Source organism: Pleurodeles waltl, chromosome 11, assembly GCF_031143425.1.
Source record: "Pleurodeles waltl isolate 20211129_DDA chromosome 11, aPleWal1.hap1.20221129, whole genome shotgun sequence".
In the NCBI taxonomy this organism is placed as follows: Eukaryota; Metazoa; Chordata; class Amphibia; order Caudata; family Salamandridae; genus Pleurodeles; species Pleurodeles waltl.
Window position 1 is genome coordinate 200,918,539 of NC_090450.1, and position 27,538 is coordinate 200,946,076.

A 27,538-nucleotide genomic window follows, 5' to 3' on the forward strand; every position below is an offset into this window, starting at 1 on the left:
CAGCTGGGCTGTTTGTGAATTCTCGCTAGACAGTGACACAACAGGAGCTGGGGAGTGTCCTGAATATCCTGATGAGTCTCCTGGGCTACAGTGGGGAGGGAGGACCTGACACCTGCACCTGAAAGGACTGTGCCTGTTCTCACACAATGCAGTCTCTAACCCCATGGTGTATGTTTGGGGCCAGGCCTGGGCAAGACAGGATCTTGTCAACAACAGGGAGTTTCCTTTGATGTTTGCCTACTTCAAAGGCAGAAATGGGTATAAATAGTGAGCCCAAACCCCCAGATTTTTAGAACACTTCTGGATCTAGAGGAACCTCTGCCAATGAGAAGAGCTGAAGAGCTGGAGGAGGAGTGCTGCCCCTTTGCCGTGTGTGCTTTGCTGAGTTGGACTGCAGTAGCTGCTTCTGCCTTAAAGAGGACAAAGACTGGATTTTGCTGTGTATCCTGCTTGTTAAGTTTCTCCAAGGGCTTGGACTGAGCTTGCCTCCTGTTATGAGGTCTCAGGGACACCAAAGACTTCACCTACCAGCCTCTGGGTTCACTTACACAAGGTGGTGCCTATTCCTGTATCTGGGCCCTTGGGAGTGAAAGCTGGTTAAAAACCAAGACAAACGAAGTGCACTGATGCCGGATGACGCCCGGACTTCTGCCGCTGCCTGACCCCCCAACGCCACCCGCAACTGAAGCTGTGTTCCCCATCAGAGTGTGACAACTCCGACTGACATCGCAGGCCTGATGCCGCCGCAGCCCAGCTGACGTCCTGTGACTCCGTGAGCTCTGAGTGCCGTGTCACTGATGCCCATGACAACAGACTCTGCTGTGGTGCCTGCAGCCCCATGGTGTGACCTCAACCCCGTGAGGTCGGCCCAGTGTGTCTTGACCAGCCGGACATCGACCTTGCCGGACATAAGGAACCAATGCTTCGCACTGACACCGCCTCATCCCCACTTCTCCGCAGCATGGAACCAGCGCTTTGCACCGACGTCTCCTCTCCACTTCCTCGCAGCAAGGGACCGACGTCGCACCGAACCCATCGACACCTCACCTCCCCAACTCCATGCACCAGTTTGTTTATTCACTTTCAAAAGATACTATACCTGGGGGTCCATGCAACTCCGTGACTGGCACCAATGGCATCGAATTGTTGGGAGGACTCCGTTGCCATGATATCACCAAACTGAAACATTTGTGTTTCTAAGCGCTATATTGAAGTTTAATCTTTGAAAATTCATAATTTGCTTGTGTATGTTGGATTTTTGTTGTTTTGGTCTTGTTTTACTTAGATAAATATTGGCTATTTTTCTAAGCTAGTGAAACTTCTTTGGTGTTTTCACTGTGTTACTGTGTGTGATTGTACAGCTACTTTACACATTGCCTCTGAGATAAGCCTGACCACTTGTGCCAAGCTACCAGCAAGGTGAGCAGAGGTTATCCTAGATGTGTATCTTCCTACCCTGACTAGAGTGAGGGTCCCTGCTTGGACAGAATACAAACTGACTGCCAACCAGAGAACCCATTCCTAACAACACCTAAACTCAAGTAGCAAACCCTACAGCTTTGTCTGATTAACTCTATCAAAGGCAGATGTAAGGTCCATAAATGCCAAGTGGAGAGATTTCGACCGAGCATCTATGTACTTGTTGATGATTAAATAAAGGTACAGGCACTGGTCAACAGTCTACCGGCCTGGCTTAAAGCCGTATAGAACCTCAGTGAAAATATTGTTTGAATCAGGCCATTTGGTCAGTCTGTTTAAAATAATTCTCCCAGGGACCTTAACTACTGCATCAATCAGCGAGATAGGCCAATAGCACTGGGGGGTGTCCTTATTCCCCTTATTGAAGACTGGCACTATCACCGAAGTGGGCATTGAGGGCATCACCTCTACCCACACAGCCACATTTAAGACCAGGGTCAGAATAGGGCCCCAGACCTCAATATTATCAAAAGAAAATTGGGGCCTTATTTCGAGATAGCACACTAATTCCCTGATTGACTTCCTCTAAAGTAAAGACCCCACTGTCCTGCCTGTTCTCCCATTCCACCCTATCTTCACAGTTTCAAGTTCCTCTGAGTTATAGACCTCTTCGAAGTGGTCAATCCATTGCTGCTTTGAAATATGACATATTTCTGAGCCAATACCTTCCCTGAAGCAGGGCGTGTTAATCACTCTCCAGAAAAGAGACCTATTTCCGAGTTTGCATTCCCAATTTAACTCCTCCCATGCTGATTCTCTCAATGAGGATTTACAACTTGCTGGGGCCTTTTTATATGCATGCCAGCACGAAACTACCAAGTTCCTATTTCTAGGTTCCTCCTTAAGTGCTGCCTTCAAATGCCAGAGACACCATGATCAACCCTTGTCAAACCACTTAGGGTATTGCGATGCCGGCCTCAACACTGTGAGGAAATTCGATTTTTAATACGATCGTATCGACCCGCCATTTTGTGGCCCGCCGCCATTTTATGTTGCCTTCACTCAGGCAGCACAGCGAACGAAGTCCATTCTGCCTTTTCTGCTTATTCTGCAACATGATGTTCAAAACAGCCTTCTGCCTCTATCTTTACAAGGCTGGTATTAAGGTCTGACCGAGTACACTAATCCCTGTCTGGTTTTCTAATCCTTGTTTCAACTATCTGTAGGCTCACACTATTCTCCGCCGATCTTATCTTATCGTCTGGCCTTCGCTGTCCTTTGCTAGTATTCTCTAATTTCACAACTGTCCTCCAAACGCACACAAACTTATCACACCACATGCAACTTCGTTGTGGATCGGTTAATGAATTAGTTCAAGGGAGGGGTGACAAACACAGCTGGAGGGGAGGCAACCTTAAGTCACTTGATACTTTGTTTTCCAATTCCTTCTATTGGTGCTGTCTTGTTTTCCGACATTTCTATTGGCTCTGTTCTATCTTTACGTTATTCTTACTGGCTCCTTTCTATGTGTTCTGGGAGTGTATGTAGTTAATAAATGGTTTTTATACGGTATATAAGATTGTGCGCCACAAAGTAAAGTGGCAGTCTCCTGAGAACATACCTTGTGTACTTCTTGGACAACTGTACTAGCTGCAGCTAATAAAATCTGATCTTTTACGCCTGACAGAGTGTCCCGTGTCTCTGTTAGTTGAGGCAGGTGAATCCAAGGAGATTTCAGGCGTACCCTGCGCCGCCAGGCCCATAAGGTTCTGGTTCTTCAACTGGCGCCCAACAGGGACGGCTTCAGCGGTACCGGTTCTGCCTGAAGGTCGTGAGGAACCCCGCAAGAAAATTCTGGAGGAATCGCGAGCCACGTCAAGCGACCCCTGTATGTCGAAGTGGTCCGAAGGTCTTTTTCAGCGCGGTTACTCCTTCCTGACGGCTACTGACGACTGCTGCCCTGACTGCCGCCCTGCCTTGGCCCTTTCTTTGATGATGTATGGTAAAGCGAGACGATAGACGGGCCTCTGTTGGTGTAAGAAGACATCCTTAGTTAAGTATTTGGTGGGTCGCGCCCACAAATTTTGGTCTTTGTTTTGTCCTTAGGTCCTTAGATTTGGCCATTGCAGTGGCCAAAGCCGAGGGGTAAGTGCATTTGTGCTGTGTAAACTGAAAGTTTTACCCCCTTGATGTTTGTGAACAGCCAGTAAAAATCGTGAGATGTCTGGTCTGACTAAGTTTGGAAAACTTTGTTGCTTTGGTTGTAATAGGGACTCCCAGCTTGAGGACTCCTGTCCGATTCCTTCGGTTGGAACTCCCACATATGAGCTCTATTCTAAACATGGTGTTGGTCCTATTGCCTTTAATAAGACATGGACCCGATATACAAAGAAAGATGGTGTTTTAAAATGGCCAGAAAATGGTAGTTTCGAAACTGATGTGCTAGATAATTTAGAAGCAACGTTATTTAAAAGAAAAGCCCGGCCGGCAATGTTTGACTCTTTTCGCCTTTGGCGTAAGGAAGCCAAACAGAGAGAAATTAAACAAGCGAAACGAGATAGGAAAACACAGGGAATGACGATTATACAGGCTGCTCAGCAATTCAAAGATGATGAAATAGATAATGCAATGGAAATTTCAGACAGACAGCATCAAATGGCAATAGATAAATGCTATCCGACGTTGCCTATCTCTTCCCTTGATAAGAGAAAAGATTTCGAGGAAGATTCCTTAATGTCCCACTTATTGAAATTGCCTCCGCCCTATGTACAAGGTGCTAATGCACCCCCGATGTTACAGCCTGTTCAGCCGCCAGTTGTGCTTCCGCCTGCTCCAGCTTTTCCACATTTGCCTCCTCAAGTATTGCCTATGCCAGCTTTGCCTTTAACTCCTTTGCCTTCTGCTCCTTTGGCAATTCCTAATGCTCCTTTAGTTAATTCACCTAATACCTTGTCCCCTATCCTTATGTCAAATTCTCCATCTATGCGTAAGCGATTTTCAGATACTGTCTCTGGTCTCTTATCACCTTTCTTTGAAGCTTTAAACGTGTCTCCAGCTTTTTCTCGAAGACAGTCTCGTAGTCAATTCCCAGACTCCGAAGAGCGAGAAAAATTGGACTCACTTGCTTGTAGATGGATCAAGAAGGGTCCCCAATATAGTACGTCTGATATTATGTCCACCTTTCTGCAATGGAATGCACCTACGCAGAGATATGTTTTTAAAGTTATGTGCGATACTCTCGCTAAAGAATGGGAGGATATGAATTTGGGTTCGGTCCCACAGGATCTGTTAGATGTTCAGGCTGACTTTGACAAAGGACTTATTGTGGGTCCTAAGGTTGAAAACGCTGTCAGAACACTTATTTCTTTCAGATCCCTATTGTTCTCACAGACTTTTCCTGATTCTGATCCTTCAGTTAGGACAGCACTGAAAAACTATCCCATGAGAGAGGTTTCTCCAATATGGAAGGAAGAAGTTGCAGCACCAGGTGCTAATCCAGCTATTCCTGCGCATTTTCAGCGCATATGGATACATGTCCCCTGGAAAAGGTCTGAAGTTTTAGCACTTAAACAGTCACTACCAGATCCACGCAAAAATCCTGCTGGTTACTATAAAGAATTGTCGCAAACAGTTGATGCATGTACTATGAATCTAGCAGATATTGACATGTTGATGGGAAATGTAGTTCCACAGACAATATGGGCTAAAATTCGTAGAGAGGATCACGCTCAAGAATTAGGCGGCGATTGGAACGCTATTATTGCCGCAGATAGAGGTCAAGTAGGTGGTGCAAAGCCCGACGCTTTGATCTCAGAACTCCCTGGTAGGATTATTACATTAATGAAAACAATGATGCCTGCTTTGAGAGTTAATTGGGATAAGCTAGCAGCATGTAAACAAAAGAAAGATGAAAGTGTTTCCGATTTCTTTACCCGATTCGAGGAGACATTCATTGATCACAGTGGTCAAGATATGGCTACAGAAGGGGGACAGCGATTATTTGTGGATAAGTTCGTATATAACTTGCTTCCTGAACTATCACACAAGCTAAAAGACTCCGAGAGTTCATGGGCAGTTTCTTCTTCCGCCCAGATATTGGCTACTGCACAATATTATGAAAATAGAGACAAAGAAGAAAGGGAAAAACAAGAGAAAAAGACGAAAGAATTAAAAACTAAAGTTCTCTTGCAACAGGCTTATCCTCCTCGTTATGTTCAGCCTCAGTTTCAACAGCCTCCGCAGTTTCAGAGGTTGTATCAAAAGCCTGAACCATTCATTCCAAGACCTTTGCTAGGTCCCAATCAATGTGCTTATTGTAGGGAGGAAGGTCATTTTAAGAACAATTGTCCGGCATTGTTGCAGCGTAATGGAGCAACATCTGCTTCACGAGGTCGTGGTGGTCTTCAGTCAGCAAATAGAGGTAGAGGTCGAGGTGTGTTAACCCAAGAGCAGCGTTCTTTTGTTCCTCCAAATTCCGGAAATTACTTCGACCAGCAAAATGTTAGGTCTACACAGTATTACAGTGAGGATCAGTATATTGAAGGAGGGAATGAAAGTCTTCATTTTGAATAGGACAGCCATGGACAAAGTAAGGGGGTTACGTCAATTCCAGTGGATCAGAATGGACCTTATGTTAATGTCACTACAATGGGTGTTTCAGAGCCATTTCTTTTAGATACTGGTGCCATGAGAAGCTCTATCATTCATTCTAAACTCCCTGGCGCACCTTTGTCTGGCTTAACGAATGTATCTGTAGGATTTTCTGGCGCCCCTGTTCGCAATCCAGTTTCTTGCCCTTTGCCTGTTTCAATAGGCCCTTATGATTTAGAAGCTCCGCTTCTTCTGACGAATGGTTGTGGTGAAAATCTATTGGGTTTAGATCTATTAAAAAGAATGCATGCTACGATATATTGTTCACCTTCTGGTGTATACCTCACTCTAGGACAGAAAATGACTAGTCCAATGTACTTATCAAAAGATCAATTCCCACCTGAATTGCTTTCTCTTCCTGAAACGCTTTGGGCTACGGGTCCGAATGACGTTGGTTGTCTTGAGATCCCACCTTATGTTGTTACTCTTAAGCCCAATGCTGAAATGCCACGTATTCCGCAATACAGAATCTCTACTGAAGGTGAGAAAGCACTGCTGGAAATTGTCCATGATTTGATTCAGAAGGGTGTGGTTGAGGAAACGAGAGGAAATACATGTAACAGTCCTGTTCTTCCGGTTCTTAAACGCACTGATCCTTCTCAGCCTCCTGTTTATCGTTTTGTAATTGATCTTCGGGAGGTAAACAAGATTGTCGTACCGCAGTTTCCTGTAGTCCCAGATATCACTGCTCTGTTGACGATGATACCTTCTACAGCGACTTGGTTTTCAGTTATTGATCTAAAGAATGCTTTCTTTAGTATTCCCATCGCCGAAGAGAGTAGAGATATTTTTGGTTTTTCCCTCGGAGGCCGAAGCTTCCGGTTTAAACGCGCACCTCAAGGTTATTGTGAAAGTCCCTCTATTTACAGTCAAACTCTAAAATGTCATCTTGATGCCTTTTCCTTACCGTCTGGTGCCGCTCTCATTCAGTACATGGATGACTTATTAGTTGCCGCTGATTCAGAGGAGATTTGCAAAAACGTGACCGTTGCACTGTTGCGTCATTTGTTTGATCTAAATCACAAGGTTTCTCCTTCTAAATTACAATATGTCTGTCGCGAGGTGACTTATTTGGGTCATCTCTTGTCAAAGGAGGGACGACGATTGACCCCCGAACGAATTCAGGCAATTGCACAAATGTCAGTGCCATCCACACAAAGAGAGGTACGTGCCTTTTTGGGCATTACTTCTTATTGTAGACAGTGGATTCCGAGTTTCTCTTTATTGGCTAAACCGCTGTTGGCGCTAACTTTAAAAGATACGCCTCAGCCTCTTCCGTGGACTGACGAATGTCAGAAGAGTTTTACTGATTTGCGTATTGCTTTGTGTTCTGCTCCTGTATTGGGTACTCCTGATTACAGTAAGCCCTTCACGCTCTATGTCCACGAAAGAGAGGGTTGTGCATTGTCAGTCTTAACGCAGCGTTTTGGAGATCAACAGCGACCATGCGCATATTTCTCAGCTACGTTAGATCCAGTAGCTAAAGCATTGCCTAGTTGTCTTAAGGCGACAGCGGCAGCAGCAATTTCTATTCGACAGTCTGCTGGAGTAGTGCTAGATAATACTCTCATTGTTATGGTGCCACATGCAGTGGATACTTTACTAAATAGGACAAAAACGCAGCATCTTACGAGTGCTCGGTTGTCCGGATATGAGCTGACGCTTTTGGCTAGTCACATACACATCAAACGATGTAATACCCTGAATCCAGCTACTTTGTTGCCTCTTCCAGAAGAGAGAGATGTCTCTGAACAGCATGATTGTTTTCTCCGTACTGAAGAAGAGACTAAGGGTAGAATTGACCTAAAAGACACGCCATTAGTGAATCCAGATGGAACACTATGGGTAGATGGTTCTTGTTTCAAGCTCCCGAATGGAGATACAGTTTCAGCCTACGCTATTACTACTTTGCATACGATTGTGGAGACAGCACGCATTAGACATAATTCAGCTCAGGCAGCTGAATTGATAGCCTTAACTAGAGCGTGTGTGTTATCCAAAGGAAAAAGAGTAAACGTGTACACTGATAGCCAATACGCTTTTGGTGTAGCGTTTAACTTTGGGCGTTTATGGAAGGAAAGAGGATTCTTTACTTCCCATGGTACTAAGATACAACATGGTCCATTAGTGACTGAACTTCTTGAGTCACTTACAATGCCTACTCAGATAGCGATCGTGAAGTGTAGTGCACACAAAAAGATTGTGGACGATGTTGGTCGAGGAAATGCATTTGCAGATGAGGTAGCGAAAAAGACAGCCAGAGACAACACAAGTCGAATGTATGTTGCAGGTCCCGCAAACTGCGTAAGAGAAAAGGGAATGTGTGAAGATACAGTAGAGAGTGTGAAATCAATTCAAGGAGAGGCTACGGAGAATGAGTTGAGAAAGTGGAAGGAAAGTACAGGAATGTTAGATGAGATGGGATGTTGGGTTGAATTATCAGAACATCAACGTTGGCTGTTACCAGATGCTTATGTACTACCTGTAGTTACTATGGCACATGGTCCAGCTCACCTAAGTGCAAAAGGAATATGTAAACTTCTGGCTCCAGTGTGGCAAAATGAGGGGATCCCAAAGTGTGCAAATAATGTAGTAAAACATTGTATTGTTTGCTTGATGTACAATCCGGGAAAGGGAACCCCAACTCCAGCAGGTCATTTTGCTCCTCCAACATATCCATTTGAGGTGTTGCAGATCGATTATATTCACATGGAACGATGCAACAACCTCAAATATGTTCTGGTGGTAGTATGTGCTTTTTCTAGATGGGTAGAAGCCTACCCTCTGAAGGACAATACTGCTTTATCAACTGCCAAAATACTTTTGAAAGAATTCTTCCCTAGGTTTGGTTTGCCGCGCATTGTCTGGAGTGACAATGGGAGCGAATTTGTGGGTCAAGTCATGCAAAAAGTTTGTGCAGGTCTTGGCATAAAACAGAAGTTCCACGCGGCGAATCACCCACAGTCGGCTGGTTTAGTAGAATGCTACAATGGAACCTTGAAGCTTAAAATTGCTAAGGTGCAAGCTAGCACAGGACTTAATTGGCCTGATGCTTTACCATTGGCTCTTCTGTCCACCAGAACAGCAGTACACTCTCGTTTGGGGCTTAGCCCTTACGAAGTGATATTTGGTCGCCCAGCTAATGTATGGGGAGTTCCTCGCCCTAAGAAATACTCAGACTTGCCATACCCGATGTTGATTGACTACTTGCATGACCTTACAACTAAATTGCGTGTTCTTCATCAACAGGTTCAGAGTGCTCTACCAGAGGCTTCCACAGACCCAGGTCATTCCATCCGACCAGGTGACTGGGTCTGCACGAAAAATTTCCAACGACAGAGAAATTTGGAGCCCAGATGGAGAGAGACACGCCTGGTTCTTTTGACCACAAGAACAGCAGTTAAAGTCGAAGGAAAGAAAAACTGGGTGCATGCCGTGCACTGCAAGAAAGTGCCTTTGCCCTTGCCTTTCGATCAGTGGGTCCGTAGAGGCATCAGTGACTCTGAAAGTGAGAAAGTTCCGCAAATTGTACCATTCAGTGATGCGCGTCTAATTGGAACACTTTCTGAGAAAAAGGACAACGACATCCTTCAAGAAGCAATACCATCGCATCGTCGCTTGAACACGACAAATCCAGGAACATTGTTTCAAAACCAGACTGCCTCTGGACAGGAACGCTATAATTTGAGACCAAGACCAAAGAACTTGTAAATTTCTCTCCTATGTAGTACTCTATCCCGGTTGCAGGGTCACGGTAGGAGTCTTAGTTACGACCTGAGTAAGTGGCAATAGGCCTGCAGGACCTCACAATGTCATAGGACGGTAGATAATCGTGACTACAGTGATTGAGGAAGATTGCCGTGAGCATCCACTTAGAAAGATGGAGGCTACATTAGATAAAAGAGAAAGTAAAAATGTAAAGAATAATTGTAAAGAAATATATAGTCGTTGTAGTATTGCTCTATGCGTCATTATATTGTCGTGTATTCTTTTGGCATCTGTAAACTGGATCATTATTACTCTGCAGCAAAAAGTTGTCTCTTCTCCTACCTCTACATCTTCTTCTACTATCTCTCCGCACCTATTTCACACTCTTCCCCAGCATGAACTCATCAGAAGAACTGAATACTTTAACAATTCCTTCGTCCAGTTGTTACATCAACATCAGTTAGTGATCAATACAACTGACTGTTGGGTGTGTGGACTCATACCACATACGGTAGAAAAAGGAATGCCATATTTAGTTCTTCCATTCTCCTATGAAGGTTCCGCTTGGGCTTATTTTGTCATTTTCAATAATGCATATCAAAGTAAAATTAAACAACCTGTCAGTTCACATAGTGTTGGTTCAGATTTCAGTCATAGTTTATTGATAAAGGGAATGGTAGCTATGGCTAAAATCATGGAAAAAAGTGAAGCTTCCATAGATGAAAGAAAAGCATATACCAATTGGAACATAACTAATTACATTTCCAGCCTCAATGATAAGGTTGAGCAAGGAAAATCTCCTCCGATACGGGTCATACCCCAACAAGGAAATTTCTGTCTACAAATAAATGGTAGAACTCCAAACACCGGACAAAGAGAAAGTTTATGTTCCCATACATATGTTTATTCAGCCCTGAATTCACTGCCGTTAGTACCATCTCAAGGTACATACTTCGTTTGCCACGATAGGGCTTATACATGGTTGCCAGCTGATTTCTCTGGTACTTGTTATATAGCCTTTCTTCTTCCCCCTACATACACCGCTCCTGCGAACCATCATAAAAATAGATATGGCAGAGGGATTGTGGATTCGAAAGACACAGCAGGACAAGAGGGAGGAGATTTCCTCAAAGGATTTCTTCCCTTCTGGGGTCCAATGGCCAACAGCAGAAATATAAGGCAATTGGTTCGTGTCGTAGAAACCACCATAGACATCACTGTAGGAGCTTTAAGTAACATTACAGCTGAACTACAGGCTGATCGTCTTATGACCTTGCAGAACCGTGTTGCTTTAGACTTTATTCTTGCGGACCGTGGTGGAGTATGCAAATTGATCGGATCAAGTTGCTGTATTTTCATACCTAATGACGCTCCGACAGTATACCAAGCTATCTCTAAGTTACACATAATCTCCGAGTCGATTCATCAGGACGAAGGAGATTGGTCCTTTTCAGAGTGGTTTTGGGGATTACTGTCCAAATGGGGTTGGAAGGTATTGACATTCTTTGGAGTAATTTTAGCTTTTATATTCTCTTGTTGTCTTTGTATGCACTGCGGTCCTGCCGTCTGCAACCTATGTGCTACTGCATGTATTCCCAAACCCAAGTCACAAAGAGCAGAGAATATCAAAATGATGGTACAGCAACAGCTTGATGACCTCATGGCCATAGACATCGACTCAGATTAACATGAGTTTGTGTATCTTGCCTGAGTTCTGGCAAAAGGAGGGTCTGAGGAAATTCGATTTTTAATACGATCGTATCGACCCGCCATTTTGTGGCCCGCCGCCATTTTATGTTGCCTTCACTCAGGCAGCACAGCGAACGAAGTCCATTCTGCCTTTTCTGCTTATTCTGCAACATGGTGTTCAAAACAGCCTTCTGCCTCTATCTTTACAAGGCTGGTATTAAGGTCTGACCGAGTACACTAATCCCTGTCTGGTTTTCTAATCCTTGTTTCAACTATCTGTAGGCTCACACTATTCTCCGCCGATCTTATCTTATCGTCTGGCCTTCGCTGTCCTTTGCTAGTATTCTCTCATTTCACAACTGTCCTCCAAACGCACACAAACTTATCACACCACATGCAACTTCGTTGTGGATCGGTTAATGAATTAGTTCAAGGGAGGGGTGACAAACACAGCTGGAGGGGAGGCAACCTTAAGTCACTTGATACTTTGTTTTCCAATTCCTTCTATTGGTGCTGTCTTGTTTTCCGACATTTCTATTGGCTCTGTTCTATCTTTACGTTATTCTTACTGGCTCCTTTCTATGTGTTCTGGGAGTGTATGTAGTTAATAAATGGTTTTTATACGGTATATAAGATTGTGCGCCACAAAGTAAAGTGGCAGTCTCCTGAGAACATACCTTGTGTACTTCTTGGACAACTGTACTAGCTGCAGCTAATAAAATCTGATCTTTTACGCCTGACAGAGTGTCCCGTGTCTCTGTTAGTTGAGGCAGGTGAATCCAAGGAGATTTCAGGCGTACCCTGCGCCGCCAGGCCCATAAGGTTCTGGTTCTTCAACTGGCACCCGCAATAACTGTAGCACTCTCCTGGAATATCTTTAAAAGCTTGCAGAATATCCAACTCTGGGTGTTCGGGTCCAAACAAATCAAAGTCTACTGTTGACGGGTGGAGAAAAGTGAAACTTTGAATTGTGAGGGTTCCATCTGAGTCCATCTAAGCCTAAAGGTTGATTTGGTATGTGTTCAAGGAAGTCTTGTTCCCTGGGAAGGCTAGAAACCGACATAGTTAAAATTAGAACAGGAATAAACAGCCTGAATGGAGGTGTAAATCAGTGCAACAGTATTCAAATATTTATCAGAATGATTTAGGAAGAGAGATTATGCCACCATTGTAGCTTAGTAGACAAAGGCTTAATACCTGTTTTTTTCTCATTACACCTCCTGAATTCTAGTCTGGTGGTACTGTTGCTGGGTGTCTTGTAAAGCCCTTTGGGCATTTCATTTGTTCACCAGGAATGTTAATGTGCTCTTGTTGACTGTGTTATAGCTGATGCAGCAAAACCTGAAAGTGATGGAGCAGGCAAAAACAGGCCACTGAGCTAGTTGGAATTATCCTATCAAGTTTCCTGAGACCTTAAATGATCTGGGCTGCGGCATGCAGGACACTTTTTATGGATTTCAAGTGGGTTTTGAGAACAGTAGAATATTACCATCATCTACATAAGAATATGTCCAAATATGTTTCCCAAACATGGGATTAGATTCATTTTGAAATTGCCAGTAAGGTATAAAAGTTCCTCAATTTATTTAGGATAGGAAAACTACCATCACATAATGTATATACGTGCCATCATATCAGTGAACTATTCTATTGGTGTAAAATTCCTATTAATGCATTTTATTGGAGGATATTGCACACCTTTTCTATTTAGATACATCTTAATGAAAAATTATATGACTTCTGAAATTAACAAATAATTGTCTTGCTGGGCAAGATTTTATGCATGTGTACTTGTCCTTCTAAGTGGATATGGTTATAAAAGGAAATAGTGTTTTTCCTACCCTGTAAAATAAATTAATATAAGCCATCTTCTATGCACATGGATGAACAGTGCAAGATACACCACCAAGCGGGTTACAGCAAAGGATTAGGCATACAGGCAAATACTTTAATTAAAAGGAACTGATCATTTGCTCAAAAACAGAATTTGTAATTGTGAATCCTGCTAGAAGCTTTAGTAGGAGATCCCAAATTAGAAGCTAGAAAAGACTTCCTATATTTAATCGTGCTAACCTTTGCCTACCATAATCTGCTCCTGGATGAGATTAAATTGAGCTACCTTGCTGGACACCATTGAGAACCAATGGGGAAATGACTTAGAATTACATTTTGCAGTAAATGCTTGCCACTCTGAGGGAGAGTTAGAAAGTTTAAATGACAAGCCACCCAGACTCTGTCAAAACAATGGAATCTTTCACTTTTAAGATGTATCATTCTATAATTAAGATACGAAAAGTGCAGAAACTCCTAGTGCACTTATGAGTAATAACGCTACCATTTGTTGAAAATGTCACCATTAGGAGAGAGGTAATTATATACATCTTAATTGGGTATAAAATAATATGTGAAAGATCATATTGTACACTGTTTTGGGATATTCAGTTTTATAGAATTAAATATTTTTTTTGCTTTTAATTTACAGTCCTTATTTGCTTATTGTGAAATGCAATTTTATGTTTATAATAATATATGAATTGGAAGCCATTTCTATTTGTATAGCGTTAAAATTTCAAATGCAAATAGTTAAGCAAATTTAAAAAAGGGTTAGCAGCAAAAAGATGTTCTGTTAAATTAAATATTGTAAAAAGACAACAAAATAGTTATTCACCAATATGTTTTTAATGTTGTTTAATGTGTCATTTTACGTGATACAGTCAATGTTCAGTTTGTATATTTATTAACCGGTGCAGACTTTTGGGCAACAATAAACATCCTTGTTACAAAACATAGAATGTTTAATTTACTGTAAAAAAAAAGATAAAAATCACCTTTGACCAGAGGATGTAATGTATTTTGTAGATCAAAGTGCTGAATATCAACTTTATCACAACATTGAAGTAAACAGTTATGGCCTAATTAAGGGGTGGTATGAAACTGAAAATCTTCCAGTTTTTGCATGCCAATTTTTGCATTAAGTGCTACTTCCAGAAGAGAACACGCAGGTGGAATTTGCTCTAGAATAGGAATAGCATAGTGGAGAAAATTCTGCCATTAAATTATATTTCAGTTTTAGAACTTCCTAGAAAAATGGGAGGAATATCTGTTACCACCCATCCCTAAGTAAGGCTCTTACTCTCTTTTGGTTTCACATACTGCATATGATGACACTTACTACACATGTACAAAGTCATAGGCCCACTTGTGACTTAGGTCACATAATAGTAGAGTTCCTTCATGAAACCAGATAAATGCAGAAGGGAAGCTGGAGCAACAAAAAAAAACTACAAGGGTGGTGACATCAAGGATTTACTGGCATGCAATCAGAATAAGGAGACAAGAGAACAACTAATTTTAAAGTGGTGGTACTCTTTTAAAGGGATAATGAAAAAAACGCTTTATGAATACAGAATACCTGTGACCAAGATTAAAATAAAGTTCATGCAGCCTGAAAACTACATTTTCAAACGGAGTTATAATCAATGTATTCAGGACTAGATTTATCAAGGTTTAGCGTTGCCATTGCGCCACACATGGGGAAGCAAGGGCGATGCAAAACCTAAGTGAGATTTATCAAGCGAAGCCACCTTGTGTGACCCTGCATGGCTGGATAATTCTACAGTAATGTAAGGCAGTGCAACCCGCTGCTTTTCTTATTCTGCTGCAGGGAGGCGTACCATGGGTGGAGCATAGGTGTTCCCACTCATCCACCTATACATTTTGGTGCATTCCCAGATGTTCCTTTCTGCACACAAAAAATCCAGCCTACAATGCAGACACCTTGAACCATGACGCAACGGTGCCTGTGTTGGTGCTAGGCAGCCTAAAGTGTGCCATCGCTAGGAAAGGACAGGAATATGGCATATAATGGTGAATACGGCACATTCGTGCCCTTTGCCTTTCACGCATCACAGCAATGTAGCTTGCTGCTTTGTGTTGCAAGAAAAAATGATGAATCTGCCTGTCAATGTAAACAGGACATGACAGCCATAAACATATCCTATGTGTTTAGTAATGAATGTAGAAGCACAACTAATTATAACACTGCAAAATAATTTTAGCCCATCAAAAGTTTATATAAGAACAACACAGATTCAGCAGTTTCATTGTCTGTTAACAATACCAAATGAGATACAAGGTAAGAGAAACTACCTTTGGTTGATGTAAGTACATTGTCTAAATTGAATAAACGTATGAGAAACAGGAGCACTCAATCTGGTATTTAATATATGGCTTAGGCTGTATTTGGTTTAGCAAAAATATATCGCATTTTGGAAAAGAATCTTTGCTTCAATGGATAAATTTTGGATTGTCATTCTTTATCTGTAATTCATCAGCATGATAATGACATATTAGTTATGTTCCTAACAAAGTAAGGTCATACATTTCATTTTGATTACAACTTAGAAGTATTTACATAACTGAAACGGAGTGATATATATTAGACACATCTCTTTTATTTTTCACTTTATAATGAAGCTATCTAATTTTAATTTTAAAACCAACAGACAGAACGTTGTAATAGCTGGAAAATCATCTGGGTGTAATATAGGTAATGATATTACAATGTTTTAAAAATACAGTCCAAACTAATATTTTCTCAAGCAAAATTTGTTTAATCAAGTTGTTCATTTGATTTAAATGAAAATAAACTGTTAGCCTATTTCCAGTCCCTGAATAAATGGTTTTCATATTTATAACATGAAGGAGAATGCATTTCCATGAAACTGTATCAAGAAATTCCTTTCACTTATAGTTTCACAAAGGCTCTGAGGGGCCCATTGCAACTGGCTAGAAAACGTCCTCAATAGGGAAGTAGTGAATTGAATAGTAATTCCTTGATAACTGAAAAATACAGGTGTAATCAGGAATACCACAACCGATTCCTTTGTTTGGATGTACTATTGTGCAAAGACATTTCAGCAGGTGATGTGAAACACTCCCAACCTGAGATAATTGCATGCAACCCCCAGTGAATGCCTTTTAATCACTCATCTGATCTCTGTAAGTGCCATTTTACAGCACCAGACGCAGCAGCTCTAGGGCCCAGATTTGCTATGATTTTGTAACACAGTTGTATCACTTTTAGTGGTGTAGCCTCAGATACAGTATGCTTTTTGGCATTTACTAAGCCACGTAAAGCCACTTTTTATGCCGTTGGGTTGTTTTTATATATAAAGTAACACAAGGCAGCGCTGCTTGCATGGGCGTTCCCATGCATTTATCCATATTTTCTGATGCAAACACAGATTTACAAAGGCTTGTAAACCTGGGTTTGCTCTAAAATAATGTGCCTACCAGACAGTGGCGTAACAAGGAAAAATATCTTCACTTCTCGTTGTTACTTCCTCGTTCCATGTGCGCTGCAAAGAGGCAGAAATGAGGAGAAATAAAAGCAGCATCCATGGAAAAAGGAATATGTATGTACGGATTCTTTTTGGGGAGGAAGCAATCCCTTCCTACATAAAAACAATCCTGCCGGGAACGCAGGCACCCTTGTACTATGGTGCAATACTGTCTGCGTTGGAGCTAGGCAGCACACAATGCACCAGCACAAGGCGAGAACAGTAATACTCTCCATATCTTCAATATGGAGCATTTTCAGCTCTCTTCTTTTAATGCAACACAGCACAAGTTTCCTTGCTGTGCTGCGTTACACGAAATAATAATAAATGTGCCCCCGTGAGTGTGCACACTTTTGAAGGTTTACTTTACAATTATGCAGTATTTGTGTAGTTCTATCAGTTTTTGATCTTTAAAAAACACAAATTGCAGAAAACTTTCACTTAAGTAGGATTGCAGGAATAAAACTAAAAGCGTCCTGTTTTATTGGGAGACTCTCAAATAATATTTTTTGCAGAAATCTTCTCCCATCGGTGGAGATGGTAAACTGTACATTTTGCGAACTGCGCCTACCACGAGGATTGCTCACTTCGTTTTAGTTCACTTTGTCCACGCCTATTGAAAACAGGATCCGGATTGTGATATTTGCTTAGTTAGGTTAAAAGCCGTTGTTGTATGAACTGCGCAGGTGTCATCTCCCCGTGAGAGACCTCATCTTCAAAAACGTATTTATTGGGAAAGACATAACGAAATATTCCATTGAAAAGCATGTGAAATCCAGATGTTTATAATATAATTACTTATACACATAGACCTATTTAATTATTCCCAGCTCTAATGATGAAAATCATTCTTCTTTTGAAAAAAAGGGTCAGGTTATCCATATTATGAACATAAAACAACTCCGCTATGCCGATATTTGCGAGAAAGATTATATTTAAGTATATCATTCTATACAACATGCTAAATTGCTGTGTTTATTTATCACAATAACGTATTATACAATCGAACTAAACCTAGATCCATGATATTGTTTTGCTTCTGCCCTGTTTAAAGGTAGGATCCACAACTAGTCGAGAATGGGAGCATGAAGTGTGCCAGGCGAAGCGCCAACAGCTCAGTCGAGAAGGCAGGTAAGGCGGATCGGACATGTTGCACAGTAGCTCAAGCAGGCAAGGTAAAAAAGTACTTATTCTCACTAGGCAAAAACGAGAAGGTAAGCAAGCATTACGAGACTTCATGACCAATGATACTCTCAAGACTTTTCACAAATAGCAGTTTCAACTACGAAGGTGTTTTCAAAGTGACGAATGTGGCTGCAGTTTTCCGCCTGACGTCTGTTGATACCTTCAGGGAAAAAAAATAAGAAAGGTTTGCACCCATATGCAGTTCTACTTAACATACGAAAGTTTATGAAAATACACGATCATTTTGTTTTCTTAGCTGCAACAGAGAAACAAGCCAGTTTATCCCAAAATTACAGAAAGCAGGTAGTTAAACCACATTCTTTAACTTATGAGTGGCCATACCTCGTACTGCCAGAAAAAATAGGAAACCACATATGTCAACATATACTAACTCACAAAGGATGCAGGTAACCTTACCCATTTAAAAGTGGCAAAACTGCCATGTTGTTGCACCAGATCACGAAGGGAGCAAAATCGCCACCCATATGAAAAACTCCCCTCTCGAACATGATATCCAATGGCCTATCGACAAATGGCCAGATCTATCATTATACTGGTTGCAAAAACAGTACTGAAGTATAAGGTTTACCCATCCACAATTCAGCCTGTCCATACAAATTTAGAATTGGAGTGGGTTGCAATCTGACCTACCTACTAAATATTCATTAGTAGGTAGCAAATTGTGACTCACTCCAATTCGATATAATCACAGAGACAGTGGTCTGCAAGAATCAGCAGACCACCATGTCTTCAATTGTATTTAAATAAAACTTTTTTTTTCAAACAACATAATTTCCTTAAGGGAAATGGGGCAGATTTTTAACACAAAAATTTAAATCTATTAAAAGTTCCCCTGATCCCTCAAACATCATCTCCTGAAAAATCAGGAAAACTATTCCTGCCCCTGCATGTATGTATGTTTGTATGTATGTTTGTATGTATGTATGTATGTATGTATGCATAAGGAATTTCGATACTCTAAACCTAGCCAAAAGGCAGTTTGGTGCTGTCCATGGTAAAAGCCAAGTTAAAATTCAATGAGCAGTATGAGAGACAGCTGAGTTGTTGATGGTTAATGCATTGTGATGTAGTGTTCTTTAAAGTGGTGAGTCATCAACTCGTTCCTAAACTAGAGCAGCATTGGGGTGGTCCTGATGGGTATGTAGTTTCAGATTCTGAGTGTATTGGAGGAAAAGGCCTGTTGTTTTGGCTTTTCTGTTTCACACTTCTTAGTTTGCAGTTTGATGATGCCCTGGCTGTGGGTGTGCTATGAACCATCAGAGATAGCAAGGTTTTCTGCAAGATAAGCAGGGATGCTGGTCATGATGGGTTTGTAAATTATGTATCTGGTTTTGGAGATGGTGCAGGCCGGGAAAGAGATCCACTGGTGCTCCATAGGGATGGGGGTGATGTCATTAGATTTCCGAAGGCCCTAGATAAGAAGTGCTCCAGTCTGCAAAATGCCCCTAAGGCATGCCAGTGTAGGGTCCGGGAGGCTGGGGAGAAGGGCAGTCAGGTGTGAGAGAACAAGGGCTTGAACAGCGCAATTAAAGTTGCTTTCTGGAAGAAACTGTTTGACTTTCTTTATAAGAGCAAGTTGGTACCAGGCCATCTTTGTTTTTTTTGACAATGCATTCCCTGAGAAGCCACCAAGGTTCATGTCACTGAGCAAGGTTTGAACGGTATATCATTTGTGGTGGTTCTTGGCAAGTATTTTGGGTGGGTTGAACTTCAGGTATGCATTGGACATCTATGTCTGGGTGATGTGCAAACAGTGTTTGAGATGCTGGATGTCTGAATCACAGGAGGACGTTCAAGTAAAGTTATGTATCAATGGTACAATGGTGAATAGTGAGTCTGTTATCAGTGAGCAGGGCACCAGGAAGCTTCAAGTAAAGGCTGAAGATGACAGTAGGTAGTATGGAACCCTTGGGGACTCCACATGTGGCAGACAAGGGATCATTTTATCTCGAGATTACGATGTGAACAAACTGCAGTTGGTTGGAAAGTTAGCATAAGAAACAGTGAAGGACATCCCCAGTGAATCCCATTTGTGATTTGAGTATGGGTATCAGGGTGGGATGGTCGATTGTGTTGAAGGCAGCCGAGAGGTCCAGCAATATCAGGTGGCCGGGGTCATCTTCATCTTTAGTGGTTAGGGCATTGCCAATGATATGTAAAGTGGCAGTCTCCATGCTGCATCTGAAACTAGATTTATAGTTGTGCAGGAGATGGATAGAATCTATGTGATCTTGGAGTTAAACTCAGATTGCTTTTTCAATTATCCTGGCTATGAAAGGTAGATGAGTGGTAGGCCGGTATTTGGTGAGGTCATCAGGATCTAGTGTATGTTTCTTTCGAAGTGGGAGAATTTGGCATGTTTGATAGCTTCTGGGAGGATGTGAGACATTGGCAACGGTAAGCAGGGAAAAAGAGGATCGCCAGAGAGACCTTTGATAAAGGATTATGGTAAGACATAATCTTTAAAAGAAGTGGCTATGAGTGAGGTGAGTATGTCAGCCAAATCTGGGAGAGAGTGAACTACTGCAGCATTCAAAGGGAAGGGATGATTATAAGAGATGAAGCAGGCTTGTTATCATTGATGTTGCTGGATCTCCCGAATTTTTTCTCTCGTAAAGAGATTGCTGGCATTACAATTTTCTGTGGAGTGAGGAATAGGTGAGCCCGTCAGGTGCTCGATGCCATGCTTGATTGTCTTGAACATTGCTTTGCTTTAGTTGGTGGCTTCATTGATGGTATAGTAATTTGCTTTGGCTAAAGAGATGAGCTATCTGCATGTTGCATGGAGAATTGTCAACGTCAAGAGGTCCTCGAACATTCTGTCTTTGTTCCATTTTCTTTCCTGTTTGTTTATTGTCAGCAAGGTCTTTTAGAATACCAAGGTGCTCAAGGCTTTGGCTTACACTTGCATGTTGTTGTGCCTTCTAGCTTACCTCCCCAGAGATTACATGATCATATATTGATCTACCCAAAATCTGTCCGTTCTGTATGGGGCTAATTTTACTCCATGACACTATCTTGATTTGACCCTTTGAATGCCTTTGGTTTATTTATTTGGTTTATTAAGGGAATCAACTAGGAAAGTAACTTTTCTGATTATTATTTATTTCATGGGCCCTTTTTGCAAACAGCACTATATTACACCTCTTCCATAAATCAAGTATTATACATATATATATATGCTAATCACTGCCTTATATACTGAAGAATACATTATGCAGTCATTGAATATCAGACTACAAAATGGTATTATAAACACCTTGAAACAACAGCTGTCACATTTTTCAGTGCGGTTAGTACAGGTCTATTTTATGTCTACAATAAACAGACTTTGAGCATCAGATGTTCCAATTGCTTCATGTGTGTCCCTGAAATGACAGATTCTGGTATAATATTGACTTTTATTACATATGTCCCTGAGTCATAAGTGTTCAGCACTTGGAATCTTCCTCCCTGAAATCATTTAAAACATTTTGCCTAACAATTCTTTTATGTTTACATTTTTCATAATAAGAGTAAACCTTTTTTAGTGAATGAATGAAGGAATCAAGTGAACGCATTCTATTTGTAGAGGGCACAGCAGCTGCTTAAAAAGAAGCATCTGGTGCAGCCATATGCAAACAGGAACATTTTACCAAAAAGGAACATTTTCAGACCCTTTCTCTAATTGTCATCATTGAAGTGCCTACTTAAATTGGTCGTTAGGTTGTTCCAGAGCTTCACAGAGACATCAGCCAATGCCTTTCATTCTGGTGGGATCCGCACAGAGTGGGGCACGTTTCATGTGTCAGGGGCGGGGTGGGGGGTTTGGGGAATTTTCTGTTTTAGGGGCGGGGTGGTGGTGGGGGGTCAGGCTTTAGTTTTAGGGGCAGGGTGGGGGGTCAGGGTATTTTCCGTTTTAGGGGCGGGGTGGGGGATCGGGGTTTTAGTTTTAGGGGCGGGTGGGGGGGTGGGGTATTTTCTATTTTAGGGGTGGGGTGGGGGTTGGGAGGGTTTAGGGGCAGGGTGGGGGGCTCGGAGTAGTTTTAGGGGTGGGGGTTGGGGTACTTTAGGTTTCAGGGATGGGGTGGGGGTTGGGGTTGTTTTAGGTTTTGGGGGTAGGGTGGGGGTCAGTTTTAGGGGCAGGGTGGGGGGCTGGGGTTTTAGGTTTTAGGTGTGGATTGGGGGGGTCGGTAATTTTAGGAGCTGGGTGGGGGTTGGGGGTATTTAGGTTTAGGGGCAGGGTGGGGGGCTCGGAGTAGTTTTAGGGGTAGGGGTTGGGGTACTTTAGGTTTCAGGGATGGAGTGGGGGTTGGGGTTGTTTTAGGTTTTAGGGGGTAGGGTGGGGTGGGGGTCAGTTTTAGGGGCGGGGTGGGGGGTTTAGGTTTAAGGGCAGGGTGGGGGGCCTGGAGTAGTATTAGGGGTGGGGGTTGGGGTACTTTCGGTTTCAGGGATGGGGTGGGGGTTGGGGTTGTTTTAGGGGTAGGGTGGGGGTCACGGTAATTTTAGGGAGGAGGTGGGGGGTTGGGGTAGTTTTAGGGGCAAGTGTGGGGGTTGGTGTGGTTTTAGGGGGGAGGTGGAGGGGTCGCGGGGGGACGCATGCAGGAACAATGGATGCCTATCACTAATGCCTTTACCAGGAATGCCTTTACAACGAAAAATCGTTGTTAAGGCATTCGTGGTAAAGGCATTAGTGGTAACAACAAGGTCGTTGTTCCGACCTCGTTGTTCAGGCATTCGTTGTTCCGGCAGGCGTCATTCCGACATACATTCTGCTGGAGTGCATATTCTTCTAGTACAAAGAAACATTTCCTGTTAAAGTAGCTACATCTATTGTGGTGTGTTGGCCCTGGGCCTTATGGTATGGAGTAGCAGTGCACAGGGAACACACCATGCTCACTGGTTTGGTCGCAAAAGCTGTACTGACATCAGGGTTGCAAAGGCTGTACACTGATATGATGCTCACTGGTCAGGTCACAAAGGCTGTACTGTGCACCGTGCATCTGTTGGTCAATTTCAGTTCTCTAGAGATTCTCCCATAGTAACGCTTTGGTTTGTATGATGCCCTGGTACCCCAAGAGTTCCAGCTGATTGACTTGGGCCCCCAGGACCCTAGGAAAGAAAATGCAGGATCCCATCAGTGGGACCCAAAAGGTCATGACCCTAAACACCTCTTGCATATTCAGGCGATTTACATAGCCTCCTGTGTGTCTCCACAAAGCCAAGCTACTCCTTTCTTTGCTGAAGGATTGTAGTGACTCTGTCAGAGTCATCAGTTGGGGAAGGAACATGCTACAAATTGTGGCCACTACTAGGAAACCCCTGACCTCCGTCATGGTGTATGATGCTTTTGGGGTCTCAAATGTCTTTCGTGCTCTGAAAGTTCACACTTCTGCCATCCCTCTGAGACGATAAAACTTTATAACCCAGTCTATCAGTAAGCAACATATAGTTTTATTGGCGCAGGGTGATTCCCCACTCAGCTAACCTTCTTAGCACTGCCCTAATGGTGTGTCTGTGTGCATATATCATTACTCACATTTAGCCTTTCAAGCAGCCTGCAGGTGTCTCACTGATTAGGTTTTGGAACACCTCAGAGAAGGATGAGTCTGTATTTCCTCAGCCTAATGTAAGTGGAGAATGTTGTCATTTTTCTGCTGTCCTTACTAGGTGGGATTTGTTGGTACCCTGCATTCAAATATTACTTTAGGAGCCACATGTCTCATTTGGGTCATGGAGTAGATCTTCAGATATTGGCGTGATGTGCCTCTCCCTTTGACCACCTTGTAAGGTGGACACATGTCTATGCAGATTCATACAGCTGTTTTGATTTCCATGTCAATACCATGGGGGACACCCAAGTAGTCCCCACCACTTCTTTGATTACATCAAGATCTACCAGTGTCCTTAGTTTGTCCTCCCCTGTTGCTCTTGTACGGAACAGGATTTGTCAACTTTTCAATGTGTAGTTCTACTGGTTCGGCTTTGAGACAACCCAGGCCTTTGAATAGTTGAGGGAAGTTGTTCATAATGTCTTTAACAACAATGTGGCCCACCTGATTGGCAAACCCCAATAGCTTCAACTATTTTGCCATGTTGCATCTGAGGATAGTTTCATCCCCTGCAGCAGTGATGAAGAACTTTGCTGGCACAGTCGTCGCCTTATGTTTCGGGTCTGTTTGAGGACACCTCGCTATGGGACTGGAAAATTGCTGCAAAATGATAAGTGCGTAGTCCTTATTTAGCTGAGAGTGTGTGGAGGATTGAGCATCTAGAAGTAGGCTGGGCCCATTACATTTACTGGGGCCCTGTGTCAATGAAGTCTGTGATCTCTTGGCTCAGCATCTGCATCATGTAAGCCTAGATGCTCATGATTTGATTGACTGTGTGGCAAAGAGTATGATGAAGACCTCCTCACCTTTGTTGTCTGTAGGAATGTAGCTTTGTTCTAGCATGGTTACCCACATTTTTGGCCTGTTTGTCACTGCTTGTCAGTGTGTTTTTACTGTCTCGCTAGGATCCTGCAAAGCAGGACCCCAGTGCTCATAGTTTGTGGCCTATATGTCAGTGTATTTTACTGTGTTGTCAGTATGCTTGACTGTGTCACTGGAGTTCTGCTAAAAAAGTACCTTTTTTTTGGTAACACTGAGTATTTGTCTTTCTTGTGTATAAGTACAGTGTGACTATAGTGGTAATGCAAGAGCTTTGCATGTCTCCTAGTTCAGCCTTGGCTGCTCTGCTACAGCTACCCCTTCGTCAGCCTAAGCTGCTAGACACTGCCTACATTTCACTAAGGTGGATCACTGGACCTGGTATAAGGTGTAAGTACCTCTGGTACCCACTACAAACCAGGCCAGCTTCCCATGTTCTTCACCTTCAGCCACACCATGCAGATTTTTCTGGATGCCCAATTTAGTGTTTCCTACAGCCACTGATATAAGTATTTGGCTGAACCCTCTAGGTTCCTGCCCTGTCTGGCTTCTCTGGCTTCTCTGGCCTACATGGGACGTCCATGCAAAGTGATTATTTAACCCACAGTACTGCATTTCTTGCCTTATGTGGGCCATCGTTGCATTGGGTATGCTTCAGCCCCACAATATCTGCAGGAATGTTGTTCCTTTGTCTTCATGAGGAAAGACCAACTAGACCCACTCTTGGATCCTCTTGCACCCCTGGTGTCAGTGGCTGACTCACTTGACGGGCTTCAGTCATCTGATTCCTTTTTAATGTGAATCTACACCAGGGGTGGCTCCATCTCCTCTATTTTTATTTTTGAGGGCTGGTGAGACTGACCTCATTCAGGGACTTTCCCAGTTCATGTGGCATCATTTTTCTGAGTGCTGATGATCTGCCATCCTGTATATTTGATCCCTGATTTCTTCTAGATGGTCGTCATTAGTGGAGGCCATGGACAGTTCTTCCAGACCTGGGCAGAACCCAGTTGTGCTCATGTTGATGGCATGACAAAGGCTGAAATGCTCAAAGTCTGGGTTGAGCTGAGGATTAGGGTGGTCTTCAAATACTCCTTCATAAATCTCCTCACCCCATGCATTTGGTAGGTTGTTAAACAGCTTTGAACATATTCTCTCCCTTGTAGTGGAGGAGGCAGTGCTTCACAACTGCATCGCGTTCCTTCATAGCCTTGATGTAAATGGTCAGGCAGGCCAGCAACACATACTAGAGGGAGCTGCTATAGACAGATCTGTCAACTCAATGAACTAGGATAAGGGGTTTCCAACTGCTCCTTCCTCGTGGTACATGTACAGTTTCATGAGGGCGGGCAGAGGTGGTTGAGCCACTATCACTTCCAGGTGGAAAATTGAGGCAGCTTTGCCAGGTGTAGACACTTGTGGTTCATCCCCTCCAAGGGGAGTGGGAACACTCATGTCAACCAGTTATTGAGCAGCAAGTGCAGCAGGAATGAGCATGGCAGTGCTGCTAGATTCAATCAAACTCCTCCTTCACAAAGAGGTATTTTACACAAATATATGTCACCACAGTGCTCCTGCACCAGTAACCTCCTCCAGGAGCTGTAAATGCAGCAATGCCTTGCTTAGGACATTTCAAATAGCTGGTCCCTTTTAAAGCCTATGCATCCAATATTGCACTTGTTATGGAGACTGGAGTAGACAGCCACCTTAATGGCCTTCCACCGAGCTTTACTCTCACTCAATGAACATGTGCCCACAGTTAATATAGAGTCGGTGGGTGCTCACCTTGTGCGGCCTCAGCAGGCTTAAACCACATGAAGCCCTCCAACTTTAGGGTTGGCCACACCAGAAGTGCAACTCTGTGGGTCTAGATGAATCTCAGAGTCTGAACGAAGCACATGCCAACTGCACACCCATCCACATGCTGCCTGGGTCATGCATGAGCCCTTGGCACCTTGTCACCAATGTGCTGTGTTTGTGCAGAGCTCAATAGTGGATAAGCTGCTTGCAAGTTCATTGGTCGGGTCCCAACTTCCAGCACATGTGTTGAACAGTCCTTTTATTAGCTCTGATGACCACGCCCAGACACCAGAGTAAGTGTGTTGCTAGGTTCCTGAGGTGGTCATTCCATGGCCCTTTTGTCCCATACACTACACGTATCACTCATTCATCCAGCATCTCTCTCTCTGCTTGGCACCCACAACCCAGCAGTTGAAATTAAAGTATCTCACCTTTTGTCCCATCCCTGAATATAGCCCTAAATATGGAACACACTCTACAGAGCTTCTTGATGTAAAGCATTCAAGCAGTATAAAGCATGAAGTATATATACAATATGGCCACTAAGCCATTCACTTTATCTATGCCAGCTTTCTTCTCAGCCCATCAAGACTGCTTCTCTTTCAGTGAGTTCAGCTATCCCTTCCCTATACATTCACTTGACAAATGCTCTTCCAGTTCCATAGCAAATACCTTATTTCTTTTACAAAATACAAAGCTGCCCTGTCCCATGTGTTCTATCTCTTCATTGTTTTTTCTTACTCTATCTCACAATTTCCTTATTATAATTCTCTCCATATTCTCCTCTCCTCTCTTCTCCTCTCTTCTCCTCTCTTCCTCTCCTCTCTTCCTCTCCTCTCCTCTCCTCTCCTCTCATCTCCTCTCCTCTGCTCTCCTCTTCTCTTCTCTTCTCCTCTTCTCTCTTCTTCGCTTCTCTTTTCTTCTCCTCTCTTCCCTTCTCTTCTCTTCTCTTCTTTCACAAAAGTGCCAGGAGGCCTCACGGTGATTGCAAGGACACATCAAGCATGTGTTCAGGCTTCAGTTTCCAAAGGATATAGCAGCCTCCTTAAAGTACAAGCACTGATGTATAGTGCAGGAAAGTTCAACAACTGCTCTTTCAGATTATGGGGCAGGTCTGCTAGAGTGTCACCACTAGGGGATGTGTGTTTGCCACTATCACCCAGGGTGGTAAAGATCTACAGCACCAGTGTGAAAATCTCACTATGTGACCCCCTTCCCCAAGCCTTACGAGGCCCTGGGGAACCAACCCCCTAGTACACTTTTTTTAAGTTCTAGGTAGTGCTCTTCATAGAGGCACAGCTTTGTCCAGACACA

General features: G+C 42.9%; 1 protein-coding gene across 2 annotated transcripts in view; it reads right to left on the bottom strand.

Annotated features, from left to right (window-relative positions):
• Positions 1–14,126: 14,126 nt before the first annotated feature.
• Positions 14,127–27,538, bottom strand: part of ITM2C (integral membrane protein 2C) — a 188,236-nt gene continuing 174,824 nt past the window's right edge. For both annotated transcript variants that reach the window (XM_069213407.1, XM_069213408.1), the window contains exon 6: positions 14,127–18,153. In XM_069213407.1, coding sequence (XP_069069508.1) covers positions 18,062–18,153 — 92 coding nt within the window. In that variant the 3' untranslated portion in view covers positions 14,127–18,061. The remainder of the gene's footprint in view (positions 18,154–27,538) is intronic.